The sequence below is a fragment of the Cynoglossus semilaevis genome, chromosome 10, assembly GCF_000523025.1.
Source record: "Cynoglossus semilaevis isolate Cse_v1.0 chromosome 10, Cse_v1.0, whole genome shotgun sequence".
NCBI classification, from domain to species: Eukaryota; Metazoa; Chordata; class Actinopteri; order Pleuronectiformes; family Cynoglossidae; genus Cynoglossus; species Cynoglossus semilaevis.
The window spans coordinates 5733803-5747773 of NC_024316.1; the positions used below are offsets into that span (position 1 = coordinate 5733803).

The 13971-nt window shown below is 37.4% G+C and overlaps 3 protein-coding genes across 4 annotated transcripts in view; 1 reads left to right on the forward strand and 2 right to left on the reverse strand.

The window, feature by feature from the left end:
• The window catches only part of itchb (itchy E3 ubiquitin protein ligase b), an 18153-nt gene extending 9434 nt beyond the window's left edge, over positions 1 to 8719 (reverse strand). Inside the window, 8 exon segments of the mRNA XM_025059405.1 lie at positions 1 to 82; positions 273 to 454; positions 535 to 580; positions 661 to 795; positions 1133 to 1257; positions 3495 to 3636; positions 4069 to 4160; positions 8544 to 8719. The exon segment at positions 1 to 82 is cut by the window's left edge and continues 183 nt beyond it. Of these exon segments, the coding sequence (XP_024915173.1) occupies positions 1 to 82; positions 273 to 454; positions 535 to 580; positions 661 to 795; positions 1133 to 1257; positions 3495 to 3636; positions 4069 to 4138 (782 nt within the window). The 5' untranslated portion in view covers positions 4139 to 4160; positions 8544 to 8719.
• The window catches only part of snphb (syntaphilin b), a 1167912-nt gene that overhangs the window by 805065 nt on the left and 348876 nt on the right, over positions 1 to 13971 (reverse strand). The gene's annotated exons all lie outside the window — the stretch shown is intronic.
• The window catches only part of calcrl2 (calcitonin receptor-like 2), a 17209-nt gene continuing 12905 nt past the window's right edge, over positions 9668 to 13971 (forward strand). The window contains exon 1 of the mRNA XM_025059384.1: positions 9668 to 9824. Coding sequence (XP_024915152.1) covers positions 9775 to 9824 — 50 coding nt within the window. The 5' untranslated portion in view covers positions 9668 to 9774. The remainder of the gene's footprint in view (positions 9825 to 13971) is intronic.

Sequence of the window (13971 nt, forward strand, 5' to 3'; positions counted from 1 at the left end):
GAGGCTGATGTTCGTATGGGTGTTTCAGAGCCGGGCGGAGCATCGCTGCCATCAGGTGCTGTAGGGCCATTGCTAGAGGATGCTGAGGAAACAGAGTGACATGTCTCCAAATTAAACCACACGTAACAGACCGCAGGAAAAGGGAAAACAACCAGGAAGCTAACATGAATTACCTTAAGAAAGTACAGTCCTATTACATTAAGGTGAATAAAAATAACTTTTTTTTAACTTAAACAACTAACATCAAGTTCCTCCTATTGTGAATGTCTGACCTGGTGAAGAAGTGGGTCTGCGGGGGGTTGGAGGAGGAGGTCTGGAAGGTCTGGGCGGGCGAGTAGGCTTCTGGCTGCCTGATGACACTAAAGGTGATCCTGTGTTGCTTATTGACCTGCGACCACTAGGAGAAGACCTGTGTTCTAGATCATCCAGAGCTGGAGAGCTGTCTCGACTCCGCCTGACAGGAGCAAGAATCAATGTAGAGTCAATCAGGATAAACAGGTCATTTCAGGATAAGAATTAGAATGCCCTCTGTACCTGATGGAATGATCTCCATTAGGCTGCGATTCTCCATTTAACAAAGCTTAAAAAAACAAGATAAAATCATTACATAAGTATTGAAACAGTCCGTGTTGAATGTAAATTGACCCTCTACTGTCTTACTCTGCTGCTCTGCTTTCGCTTTGGCAAACATCTCTGGATCGACGCTCATGCCGTCTAAGCAGACTGAAAGGTCTCCCACTACATCTGACTCGTCTCTGTTTGCACACAGCTGTAGGGTCTGCACCACTTCAGAGACTAGAGTGGGACGAAACACACTCAAGATGATCAGAGTCTGATTGGAAAGCGTCTTAACCAGATGAAAACACTTATAGTAGCATCCTACACACCAAGTTACAATACAACAAAGTATTGTACTAAAAAAAAGAAGTTTTGGCTTTGTGTAGTAAATTTTGTACGTTTTTATAAGTGTTCCTGCACTTTGAGGGTGAGAACAAAAAAATAATTAAGATTTGTGCACATGATGCTATAACTGTTTTTGCCCTGTTGAAAGTACAGACACACACAAACACAGTTAAGTCAATAGTACTTGCGCAGTAGAACAGCTGTCAGGGTCTCTCCCCCGTCAACTCACTTTTCATGTCATTAGCTTTGAGCGTGTCGCTGATGTCCAGTGTGGCTGTGCCCAGCAGCACATCTGACTTCAGGGTCTGGTGACTCCACACACGAAAGGACAGTTTGCTGAATGGAGTAACAATCCTGAAACAAAAGCACAACAATGGTTCCCATGAATTCTAATTATATGAGGGCTTTCTGAATCACAGTTTCATTCTAGAATAAAATGGATAAATGGATATAACGTTTTTTTTATTTATTTTAATTTTTAATGGGCAGTAAAAAGTCTCATGCTAATAATAAAATTGCAACAGCTATTCAGAGACAACATCTGTCCGTGACCACCACTATGTCAGAGGTTTTCTGTAGCTACAGTTTCCTTAGGCACAGACAAATGTGTCCTGTTTTGTCTTTGTAACACTTGTTTATTTGCAAGAAAAGCTTTGTCTCAAACAGATTTGTATGAAAGTGCAAGGCACTGAGGCAAAGCATGTTACTGAATACTAGGAATCAAGTGCAGGGATAACATGCTTGAAGAGATACCAAAACCAAAGAAAACAATAAACAAGGAAATGGAGTGAACTTTATTCTAGGCTAAGCTAACTGGAACAATGTGAAGGCTGTACCTAGAAGGGCCGGCTTCCTGGATAAAGAAATAAAATGTTAATGGGTGTCAAGCTGACCTAACATGGAAAAGAATAAACCATATTGGTGTCAGGTCAGAGTCCAGTGGAGCCGGCCAGTGAACCAGATGAGTGTGACAGACATAAATCCTAATTAGCTAAGCTTTGAGTTCAAGGGAAGTTCATGAAAAATGTAGCAAGGCAAAGAGCAGCAGTGAGAATAGATAAACACCAAGTTTGCCACATGGGCTCAGGTTGTTTTACATATCATAGTAAACGTGTGACATTTGATCACCTTGTGCGCATGGGCACGAAAGCAACTGTAGAAGAAGTTCATATTAAGAAGGTCACTGTGCAGGACAGGAGGTTCTGCTCAGGCTAAAATAGAGTGGACACCTGGTGTGTGAAAATGAGCTGCAGGAAGTCAGATGGTGACGTACGTATATTAATGTGAATGAATGAAGTGGACACACTCTGCGTCCCAACACCATGTAGTGTTCTGAGTTTAGGTGCAGCCACGTTTAATCCTTTTACTGGATGGTATATAGTTGGTACTAGTGGGAAGAACAAACACCTGTTAAGTTTTTATCTAAAATGGATACCATAATAATAGTAGTAATAATTGAAATGCTCATTGTTATTTCTTATTGATTGAACTACTCATCAAATTAAAATCCATAAAAAAGCTGAATAACTATCTACTTCAGGAAGTGGTAACTATTGTTTGATAATTGTAAAATTGCTTTATGCTGGTTTTTAACTAAATAAAACAGGTCCTCTGACTTCATAAGTTTAAACTTTGACATTTTTCCATTTTTATAATTCCTGTCACAACTAAACACAGGTGGGAAACACATACGTCTACCAGCTGTCTATTTATCTTTGTTCTGCAGCAGTAATTTGGTTGTCTACACGTTTTTCATATTTAGGATTGATGATTTATCTATATTAATCATGAGTAATCCTGCTTAATTACAATTACAAATAATCATGAGCAATAGCAATTAATTCACAGATATCCTGCAATTAATCATGTCAAACTTTATAATCGTTGGACAGCCCCAGGGTTAACAGTTTTGTATTAACCTTACTAACCCACTACTGCTGATATGCCACTGTTTTTACATTTTTCATCCCTTTTGTAGTGACTTTTTTGGAGGAGGCAGTGAGACTTCACAGTACACAGTTTACCACACTCTGCTCCTTACTGCTGCATTTTATGCCATTGATGGTAGAGATTTATGACTCAAACCGGTTTCTGGGATTCTCCTCTGAGATTTTATTGATGCTCATCTGACACTCTAAACTAGAACAACCAACAACTAACTAAGACCCAAGTTTTCTCTTCACCAATTAAAATGATCTAAAAAACTTCATATATTGCCCAGCCCTAGTTCAAATTTGCGATAGAGCCAGAAAATGTGTCTTCTAAAGTTCTTCACCAAAAATGTTACGTGTGCTCTGTAGGATTTAAAGAAATAATCTTCACAGTGATGCCTCTATGCCAGAAAACAACCTGCCAGGGGGATTTTTGTTCATGCGTGTAATTGTGTGTATTGGATTTAAATGGGAAACACATGTACTACATATACATTTAAAAGTATTCCAACAGGATTTCCTGGTAACATAAATGTACGCTCTTTAGAAGCATTTTACATACTTATTCTCGAACAGTAAGGTTACAATACACAGATGAATGAGTAGTAGCAGTGCAATTATAAATATGTCTCCTACAGCCTCACAGAGACTGTGACTCACACAGTGAGTGGCTGCTTCCATTTGGGGCTGTGGGTGTTGTTGCATTTCTCTGTTTTCTTGGACTGGCCCTCCACCGACACTTCCACGTAAGGACTGGGACCAAACCAGTTCTTCTTGTTCTCTTTCAGCTTTGCGGATAAAACTGAAACAGTGAGAAGAGACCATACCGCAGACAGTAGTAGGTCAGAACTGATGTCTCAGAGAGAATGAGGCCAAAGGAAAAACAAGCAATATTTGGTAACATAGAAATACTGATTGTCTTATTTGGGAGTGATTGGAAAAGAAATTGGAGTTTTTTACCTAATGACTTTTACACTGCTCCAAATCAATGAATGTAAATGTAACAGAGTAAAATGAACATGGACGGAGAAAATCAGTTGCTTTGACTTCATGCACAAAAAACAAGATACTGACATTTTCCTCTTCTCAAGTGAAAGCAACCACAAAATTTAGGTCAGAGGCAGAAGACAACAAGTTACTGACAGTGTTTGTGATGCAGTTTGTGTGGTTTATTATGTGCAGAACAGAGTTAAAATTTATGGAATTACCTTTTACAACTACAAACACCACCTACCTATAATTTGCAGCTGGGCCTTCATTGGGTGTCCATTAGAAGTGCCCGACTTGGTGACTCCGCTGGCCATGACATAGGGCTGGGATTAAGGCCTGCAGAAGAGACAAACAACACACCCATAAGGAGGTGGTCCGTTGTCTATGACTGTAGATTTACTGTACACACGTATATCCAACCTTAACTGTGAATTTAATCATTTTAACAGTTTTACTCAATTTGATGACAAGAAAAGTGGAAATTATATTTGAAATCAGAATAACTGAATACTCAGGGACTCCTCTTCACAAAGTACTGATTAATAAACCCTTAAATGCAAATGATGCCGATGCATCTTGGATGCACATCTTCATTTCAGTAAACCCAGTGAACACATTATAAACAGTAGTTTCCAAAGTTAAGTACTTCAATGACTTATCACAGTCTTGTGCCATCTTTTCCTGACTGCAACCACAACAAATACCAGTTAGAAGTATTCTGTGGTGTGTTTTTCAGGGAAATGAAAGGAAACAGTGAGTGACAGAGCTGAGGTTGAACCATGCCAAAAGTAAGTCATTCTGATTTGATTAAGCTTTCCACGTTACCAAGGAACTGACACTGTGACAGATAGACTTTGTCACTATAACTGCCCTTTGTAAAGGTTAATTAATTAGGAGTCAAATAAACACACAATTAAAATAGATTTCCCTCTTTTTGAGGAAAATAAGGCTAACAAAAGTTGCTGAGCTTCCAGACAGGGTAGTTGTGGGTAATATGTTTTATGACTAATAAATCTCCATTGGGTTGCATTGAGAAAAAGCAAAGTGCAGATGCATGCTTAGTTAAAACCTAATCCAGGTCTCCAGGGATCTCAGATGGCGTTAAAGGTTTGGCTTCTAGCATGACAACGTCCCGCAGCAGACAATCCAAACCATGTATAAGTGGTTAAGAGACAATAATCTCATTGATCAGAACCCATTCAAGCATCTCTGAGGAGGTATTATGTGTCTAATGTCCAGACTGTCCATGTGATGGTGCCTAAATCCTTCCACAGAAAATACTCTGGGAGATAAAGGTCGTAACACTGTTATCACGTCAAGGCTGTGATAATGCTAAGTTTGTAAGACATTTTCCAATTAGATAAATAGATAAACTATATAGATAGAAAATGTTTTTTTGTTTTTAATTAAGGAATGCAACAATATCCAAAAAAAGAAGAAGCAACAATCCATTTGAAAATAGCAGAAATACAGAAAAAACCAAATCATCAAAAGTGATAAAAACAAGTAAAAGTCAGCAAAGCAGTTTGTGACATTGTGTTGTCTGGATCACATTTCAAAACAAAACCTGTGCCTAGACATTTGATTCCGGACTAAAAGCCTTGCACAGTAAACAAAACCACACTGCACTGGGACAAACCTCAATAATTAAATACTTGACTTAATTTAATTATGTTCTAGTATACCAGCCATGTCATTATAACACATCTATTTAACATTATTCCTCTACATTGTCACAATTAGCCAGGCCACATTTTCATTCATTGCTCATGCAATTTTATCAGTAATGAAAAAAGATTTGTTTCTATTGGGTTTGGAGAACAACCATATTTCACAAGACTGAGGAGTAAAGGTGATGCAGTTCCTATGATTAGCCAATAGGAGATGACTAAACTGGTGGCACACAAAGTACTTTGACTGCAAGTTTTCAATGAAGTTTCTCTTCCTTTTCAGAACAACACTTCTGTGGTTTATGTCTGCAGCTGCAGAAACGTGTGGCTGACAGCTACAGTAGTCGAAGGTGTTGTCCCAGCACCTGTTTTTTTTAATGTTTCTAAACTGTGATGGCCAAAATGCAAATCTAACAGACATACAAAATAAGTGTTGTATTCCAATAAGAATAACTGCAAACGGATTGTCTTTTTAATATTTTTTAAGTTATGAATTCGTTTTTTTTTTACTGCAGTGACAAATATACAAGAGCAATAGAAGCAATATATTACTGACTAATAAAATTAGTTAATTAGTTGGAGTCAAAAGTAAAAGAAGCTGTCACCTCTAAAATACCACCACTATGACAGCTTTTATTATTGAGACTATGAAGACCGCATATATGTACTATATACACTGCAGGTTGGCATTGTCCGTGATGTATTGTTCCTGGTACAGATTTAGTATCACGACTGTCAACAGCCAGCTCTGAAGCAGTTACTGTGACCTGATGTTTGGGCTTCCAATCTAAAATTACCAGGATGTTTTCACTCTTCACTCACACGGTCTTGGCAACATATTTACATTAGAAACCTGCAACGGCTCTGTCATTTTAGATGAGTAAACGGCTGCTGTGTGGTGTTGTCTTCTAGAAAGGGCATCCACAGTTACCAAGTCTTCAACTAATGTGCTAGTGAAAGGGAAATCAGGGGCAATGATCTCTTCCAAAGTCTGTTTGGACGCATCACTGAATAATGCATGTTCCTGCGTCTACCTCTTTGTGAGCAGAGCAAGAGAACGAGCGAAGCTCCTGGGTAAATTTTCACTTTGGCTTCAGCCTTCGTCTCTGTCAATAATTCATTGCGGCTGCTGACTTTGCAGCCCCACAAGCAGACTGTTCAGAGTTTGGTGGAGCGTTCACTGAATTTTAAACTGTGAGATGACCTACCGTGACTTAGAATTCTTTTTTTTAGGAACTAAATAAAATTGTCCAAAGTCTATTGAATTGAATAGATTGTCTAAATGCACATGTAAATTATCTTATACAAATAGAAGCTTAAATGGTTATTGTCACAAGCCGTTGGAACATGAACAAGTTACTAAATATAAATACCACCACATACTTCTCTTACATACAGACATACATTGTACAAAACAATGGTGCAAATTTACAAAGCACATATTTACAGTGACACAATCAGTACGACTACAACAGGCTTATCTATGGTTTGAAAACAAACCATTCAAGCCTTCAGCCTTTTAATGATGTGCATATGTAGTTTTAGCAAATCAGGATGTTCACAGATGCTATGCACACACACACACACAGTGCAAATGTGGGAAATGAAAAAAAGCACAAACAGCAATATCTTATTTTGTTTGTCTATAACCTAGTCTGCTCCTTCCACCTTACAATTATCCAAGGACAACAAAACAACTTCATCTAAAAACCTGATTTGCATAGAGACCACTTGTGAGTATTGTATGTATCTGTCGTCTTCTAACAGGAGACACAGAGTCAAGACAGACTTTAAAAACTGAGATTTAAAAAGGCCAACTCCGTCCTAGACACTTCAACAACATTGCAGCACTGAGCAACTCATTCAGTGACTGAAAGCCATGTGTCTAAAGAAGCAGGGCCACAGCCCCTTCTGCTCAGACAGAGATGGGAAACATAAAGTAGTCTGATGGCAAGAAAAACTTTGGTGTCGCCAAATCTGATGATTGTTTTCTTAATCAAATCTCTTTCAAATCTCAACTCAGAATGTATGGTAATTTAGATTTATTTAATGTGAAAATCTTGATCTTTTATTTGAGGTGAAAGAATGATAGTGTGGAAAAATACAGTGTAATAGAGCTGTGTGTTAAAATAGAGATATGCACATATTGCATATATTATTTAAACAACAGGTACGGCTATTTATTTTAAATTAATACATTGTCATCATAACATTTCTGTATATGGTTGATTAAGATATATTTATAGTTTGAATCATTTAGGAACGTTGTCACGTTGGATTTTGCAACATTATTTTTGTTTTCACATGTACGGCCCAAATGACTTAATGATAAATCAACAAAAAAGTAACAATTAAAATTATGCACAAATCTTCCAAAAATTTCAAAACAAATTGACAGTTGTCAAAAATAAATAAAAATGACCTCAAGTATGGTGGTAACAAAAATATTTAGCTAAAAAGTTAAAATACATTTCAACAATAGTTTGATTACTTAAAACATTGTTCCCTCTAAAGATTTAGGAGACACTACCTGTATGTAGACAACACTATCCAACCAGATATGACACGGAGTATAGTATGAACTGAAATTGATAAACAGGAGGAAGTTTTACATTTTTATAACACCCGTGTTAGGCAGCATTGACTAATGACAGTTGACAAAGTCCGTTTTTCTATAATCATTATCCACTACTGTAGTAAACAGAGACTCAACGGTTTAAATGATCAAGCAATTTAATCCAATTAGCATTCGACAAAACGCTATAGCTAAGGGGGTTTGTCATACTTAAATTAACTATTTGTCACTTCGTTTATAGTTGTGCGCTTTTTAGTACAGCTGTGGCGGCGGGACTTGTTGTACGTGTTGAATGTCACTTCTGAAAGCAGAGTTCCTGCTCCTGCCACTGCTTCTATTGCAGCCCGGCTAACTGTTAGCTTGCGAGCTAATGTCATCATCATGGCTGTCTGGAAGTCTCAAAGTCCGACGGTTGCGGGGGAAATCATAAAATACTAACATTATCGAAAGTAGTAGTCACCTCGTTTTGCTTACCCTGTTCCGTAGTGAAATTATATAACCAAGCTGGTGAAGCTGAAGTGAGGTCCCAGCCTTGGGTTAACAGAATGTTTGGGTTTCAGTCCGGGTTTCACTTCACGGAAGAGCAAACTTCCACCATCTTCGTTTGTTCACGTCACGTGACCGAAACAAGGTGGGGCGCACACTTGACGCAAACCACGCCCTTTATCTGTGATTGGATCAGCGTTTCAGACGAGGTGGCCAATGTACGGTTTGTTAAGATGTTTGCCTTTATTGAGGCTCCAACTTGGTAGATTCAACAACTGTCATGTTGGGTAAGATAATAATAATAATAATAATAATAATAATAATAATAATAATAATAATAATAATAATAATAATAATAATAATAATAATAATTATTATTATTATGTTTTAAAAAGAAGAAATTGCTTTTATGGTTTTAGATCTCTGAAGATCTTTCTGAAATTAGTTATACCAGAAGATACACCCTGTTGATAAAACCTTTTTTTCTACTATAATTAATTCAAAAGGTTTTTACACATTTAAGATCGTCTGGAGTAGTAATAAACGTATTCGAATACCGCAATGCTTAAAGTCGCCAATAGGTGGTAGTGTAGTACTTTAAATGCTGCTGCGTTTTTACATTTAGGAGTGGAAATTATATATGATTATACATAATTAACTACAATAAGCGGTTATAATGTAGTGTAACTGAAATAATTTTCAGAATTTACAGTTCAAAACCTAAAAGATGTGCCAAATTATCGAAAACAGAAAGTTAGCGATAGCAAAGCCCAGATGAAAAACAAAACAATAATTATGCAACAACATACTAAATAATCTTTTAATCTTAGACTATATATAGTGGTAACTATATATAGGGGTAACTAGAGATAAAAAATGTATAAATAAAATCACAGTTGACAAATTTTCAGAGCTACAATTACCAGAAAAGTATAAACAAAGCTTCTTCCCTAACAAAGCAGAACAACAATCTGAAATGTGCTCATGTTAGCAAAACTATTGCAAGAAATTGTTACAAGTGTTTATGTTGTCAAATATTGTCAATCTTTCCTTGGACAAACGAAACGAAAAGGAAAAATGCTTTATTTTGAAAATATTACTAGGAAATAGCCGGTTTGGCCTTGGGTCCAGCTTGACAGGTGTCTCTAAGCGGTGGTCGGGGGTTTGTCAGTTTTGACAGAGTCAGAATGAAAGACTGGTCTTCTCGGGCTTTACCAGCATGGAGATATTTAGAAGAGGCATCAGTCTGATACTTCACTCCAACACCAGGTAGGACATTTTTAAGACAGTTTCTACACACGTTTAAATGATTACTGTGTTTATGTAAAAAGTTCATCAGTGACACAGCAGGGCTTTGTGAATGAAACTCCGTGTGTCTCAAGAAATAAAAAAACTATATATATAAATAATAATATTTTGTTAAATATTTCTAAAATAAAAAACACTGTTTGAAGTTGTCTGTTTACCCAGTGTTAGTCAACCAAGACTGTTGAAATGACTCGTTGGTCTTCGGTTCATCACCTTGAAACACTATAAGGTGACTCACAGCCTGACAACCTCACACATCTCTCGCTGTGTCTGTGTAAAATCGAACCACGCTTGTGTGGCCTCTTTCTACAAGAACATTCAGATGAAAAATAGGGGGATACTTGCTTTTCTTCCAACATTTTTACTTAAAAAGAAAGGAGAATATATTTTGCATACTAGTAATAAGCATTTCCAGTCAGTTGCATTTGTTTTGTTAGTTCTATAGTTATATTGATGCATCTGTTCAATTATAACATATGCTTTCCTTGTTTGTTTAAAATTATTCCTATTTGCTACAGTACATACCTGTCCGTTATGGTAATCCCTATTAGGTTGCATTCCTGTATAATAGCCACAATAGCAGTGGTCCCAAAATCTTCACATATTTCCAATTACAATAGATGTGAATACAATTTGTCCCTTGGTGTATTTTTCTTTTTTAAAAATTAATTATTAAAATGCTTAAGTTGGTAAAACATTTAACAAAAACTTGTTTTTCTAAAATATCTGTTGTTGTTTTTATTGAACATCAGTGCTGTCACTGCACATTATCTTTGCACACATTTATTCGCACATTTGTTTTTGCCCAATATATGCATATACAGTACATATGTTTTCTGAGTTAAAAACAAATGACTAGAGTGGGAGTGAGTGAAGAGCTGCAGTGAGCAGAGTTTAGACACAGCACGGAGCAAGTGTTTTTGTTTTGTTTTTTGTTTTGCTTGGTTCTATGTTCTTCCCCAGCTTCGTCATTTAACTTAATAGGATACATTCAAGTTTATAAATGTTTTGTTCTGTGACCCCAGAATTTGCATTTTTTGCATGAACGATGATTAAGATCACTTCATATCACAACATAAAACCAACAAAATAAAACCTGCATTTCTTTGCCTTTACTTTCTGTTATTTAGAGTAATTCCAACACTCAAAAGATTCAAATTCATCCACTTCACATTCTCACATTTTCTAAAAGATGTTAGATGTATACATAAAGGATGATGTATAAAAGATGTATACACTTAAGCAGGCATCCTGCCTCAAAGCAAAATCAAAGCTAAAGATGACTCTTAATTAAAATAATTTAACATTAAAAATGTGGACTTGCATGAGTAGAACAGAATCTTTTCACTTCCTTGAAAATGGTTCCTAATAATAAATGTTCCTGGTACTGTGTGGTTCAGACACAGCTATAATTACTTATCCTGCTGTTTCAGAGCAGGGCAGACCCCCGACCTCTGTGCTGTTTATGTTATTTAATTCCTTCATGAACGTGCCAGCCATCGTTTATTCCACCAGCAAATGCTATTCCTGAGTTTGCTTTGTACATATCTGTCTGAGATTAGCACCATCAGTGTAGAGTGTTTTCAGGAATATCCTCTGACTTCTGGGCTGAGAGTCACCAGGTGGAATCCTCACGGCCGGGACACTGATATCAGCCCAGCTCCTGGATCCACTGTCTCCTCTCTGCGTGTCCGTTTGTGGGAAACCTAACCCCACTGCCCACCAACACTGCTCCAGTATAGCTTTCAGCTCTGTTGCCAGACATATATCAGTGTATAAAGGGATATTTTGGCTTCAACTTTGGTTCTAGTCCCAGCTTGCTCCCATTGCACCCCCACCCTTCCTTTCATAACACAAACAGGCCAACAACCACCCACCCTCCCCCTCTCCTCCCCCCCCAGTACCAGAAAAAACCTTGTGTCTATTTTAGGCTCACTGGTGGATGATTGATACCACAGGGCTGCATCTCTGAAATAATGTTACTAGAACAAAGAGTGCAGTGGTTGATGTTAGTTGTAGGGCACAGACTTCCTGTCTATTTGCACTAGAGATTACAGAGATTACACACAAAAAGTGTAAATTCACAATCTGCAGAACGTTTTCCACATGCTGTGGTCTCTCAAATGTATTAAGAGGTCTTTCATTTACACCGTAATGAAACTCTTTAGAATTTTCTGTTAGCTAGCCTGTTGGAAAACCATTTTTTTGTATTTGTGCTGTTTTTTTAAATGCTGTTTTAAACATAACATTAAGCTGTATTCTTTGCTAACTTCTAACGTAATAAGACCAAAGATTTTGTAATTGTTTTGAGCACTTACTCTATGCAAAAGTGCACGTCTAATAGAGTGTAACATTCAGCAAATGTTGTTATTTCTAACATTGCTTGGGTCTAAATGTTTCTTGCCTTTTAGCTGTGTTTTGGCTAACCTGAAGCTATATCTAACCTGTCTGGTAATAACCTTGTGGTGAATTGCTTAAAATGCCTGCTAACTCTGAGATATTGCTGAGCACTTAACTCTTTGTTTTGTTCTTACAACTCTCTCCTTGGTTAATACAAAGCATTACTCACAGCCTTTCACATTTTTTTGCTAACTTTTACCATATTTTGCTTTGTATTTTAGTGATATTTTTAGCCAATTTTTAGCAACTATGGTTAGCCTTCTAGCTCATGTCTGTCACACTCTCAGTTATCTATTGTAAAACCACACTGTTCACTGTTCAGTGTTGACCCTCAGCTAGTTTCACATATAAGATTTTGCTTGACAAAGAATTAAACAAGAAACATATGTTTTTTTAATCCTCTGTGAGACTGTGAGAGTCTAAAGATGAACAAAACACTTGTGTGGATGCTTTGGTGATTACCACAGTGTCAGGCTGACCACCTCTGAGGACTGTGTGTACTGGACCCTTTGCTGACTCACGGGTTGAAAAGCTGACACGGTTACTGGTTGTACTGATGATGTGTTTCATCTTCCTCACGTTAGTCCACAGGTTGTAGCAGTCAGCTGTCAGCTGGTGCAGATTGCACGGGAACTTTTTGAAGGCATGCGGTGACCATCTCTAACACAGAGTTATTGCTCCATTCTGTGGTCTCCACATGCTGTAGAAGTTTTACAACCCTGGGGACAAAACAAAAAAAAAATACAAAAGTAGACATGGCACAGTTCCAAGATAGAAGAGCTTTTTTTAGTTCCAGCGATGGGAAAGTAACCAAGTCTATGATTACTCACACATACCCAGCTGTGATGCTGGTGCTGCTGCCTCAGTGTGTTTATTAGAGAAGTACAGACCAATATATACTGTTATGACTGTCATAATATTTATTATTAGAAAATCTGGAACTATTATTTGCAATTATTAGTAATGGAAAGCAGACAGAGCCTTGGAATAAAATAATAGATATGCACAGATAATCATAACTATGTATAAGAGCATCAGATTAAAGAGAAATTGGTGCTTGGAACCAGTACTCAGACTCTAAGATCAGACCTTCAGGGTTTAAGGTGGTGACAGCACGACAGATGAGGTCAGGCAGGAGGATTCATGGACCATAATGTTTGCAGACGACGTAGTCTGTGCTGAGAGTAGGGAGCAGGTGGAGGGAAATGTGGAGAGTCGAGTACTTAGATTGACCACCAGGGGTAATCAACAGTGCAGAAATCAGGTGAAAAGGTATAGTTCAGGTATGGTGGAATAGATGAAGACAAGTGTCAGGAGTGATTTGTTACAGAAAAGTTCAAAGAGAAGTGATGTCTGCTATGATGTACATTATAGTTAGTATTTTCACTGGTGGTGTTTATGTGTGTTTATTTTATTATATATTTTGAAAATTATTTACCCAACCTGTTTGACCTTGACTCTTTTTTTACTTAGTTTTACTTGACTCTATTACCCACATTCTGAACCATATGGAAGTATGTGCCACAGAAGCCTAGCTTCTCAGTTTTCATTCAATTTCTTGTCAAAATGAAAAACTTTCACAGGACTCCTATTTCCCCCACTTCAAGGTCATTTTGTACCAAATCTTATAGATTCTTCATTTAGCGTCTCTCACTTCACAAGAAATTGACCGCCTACGCTTTGATTGCTGCAAGAAGAAAGAACAACG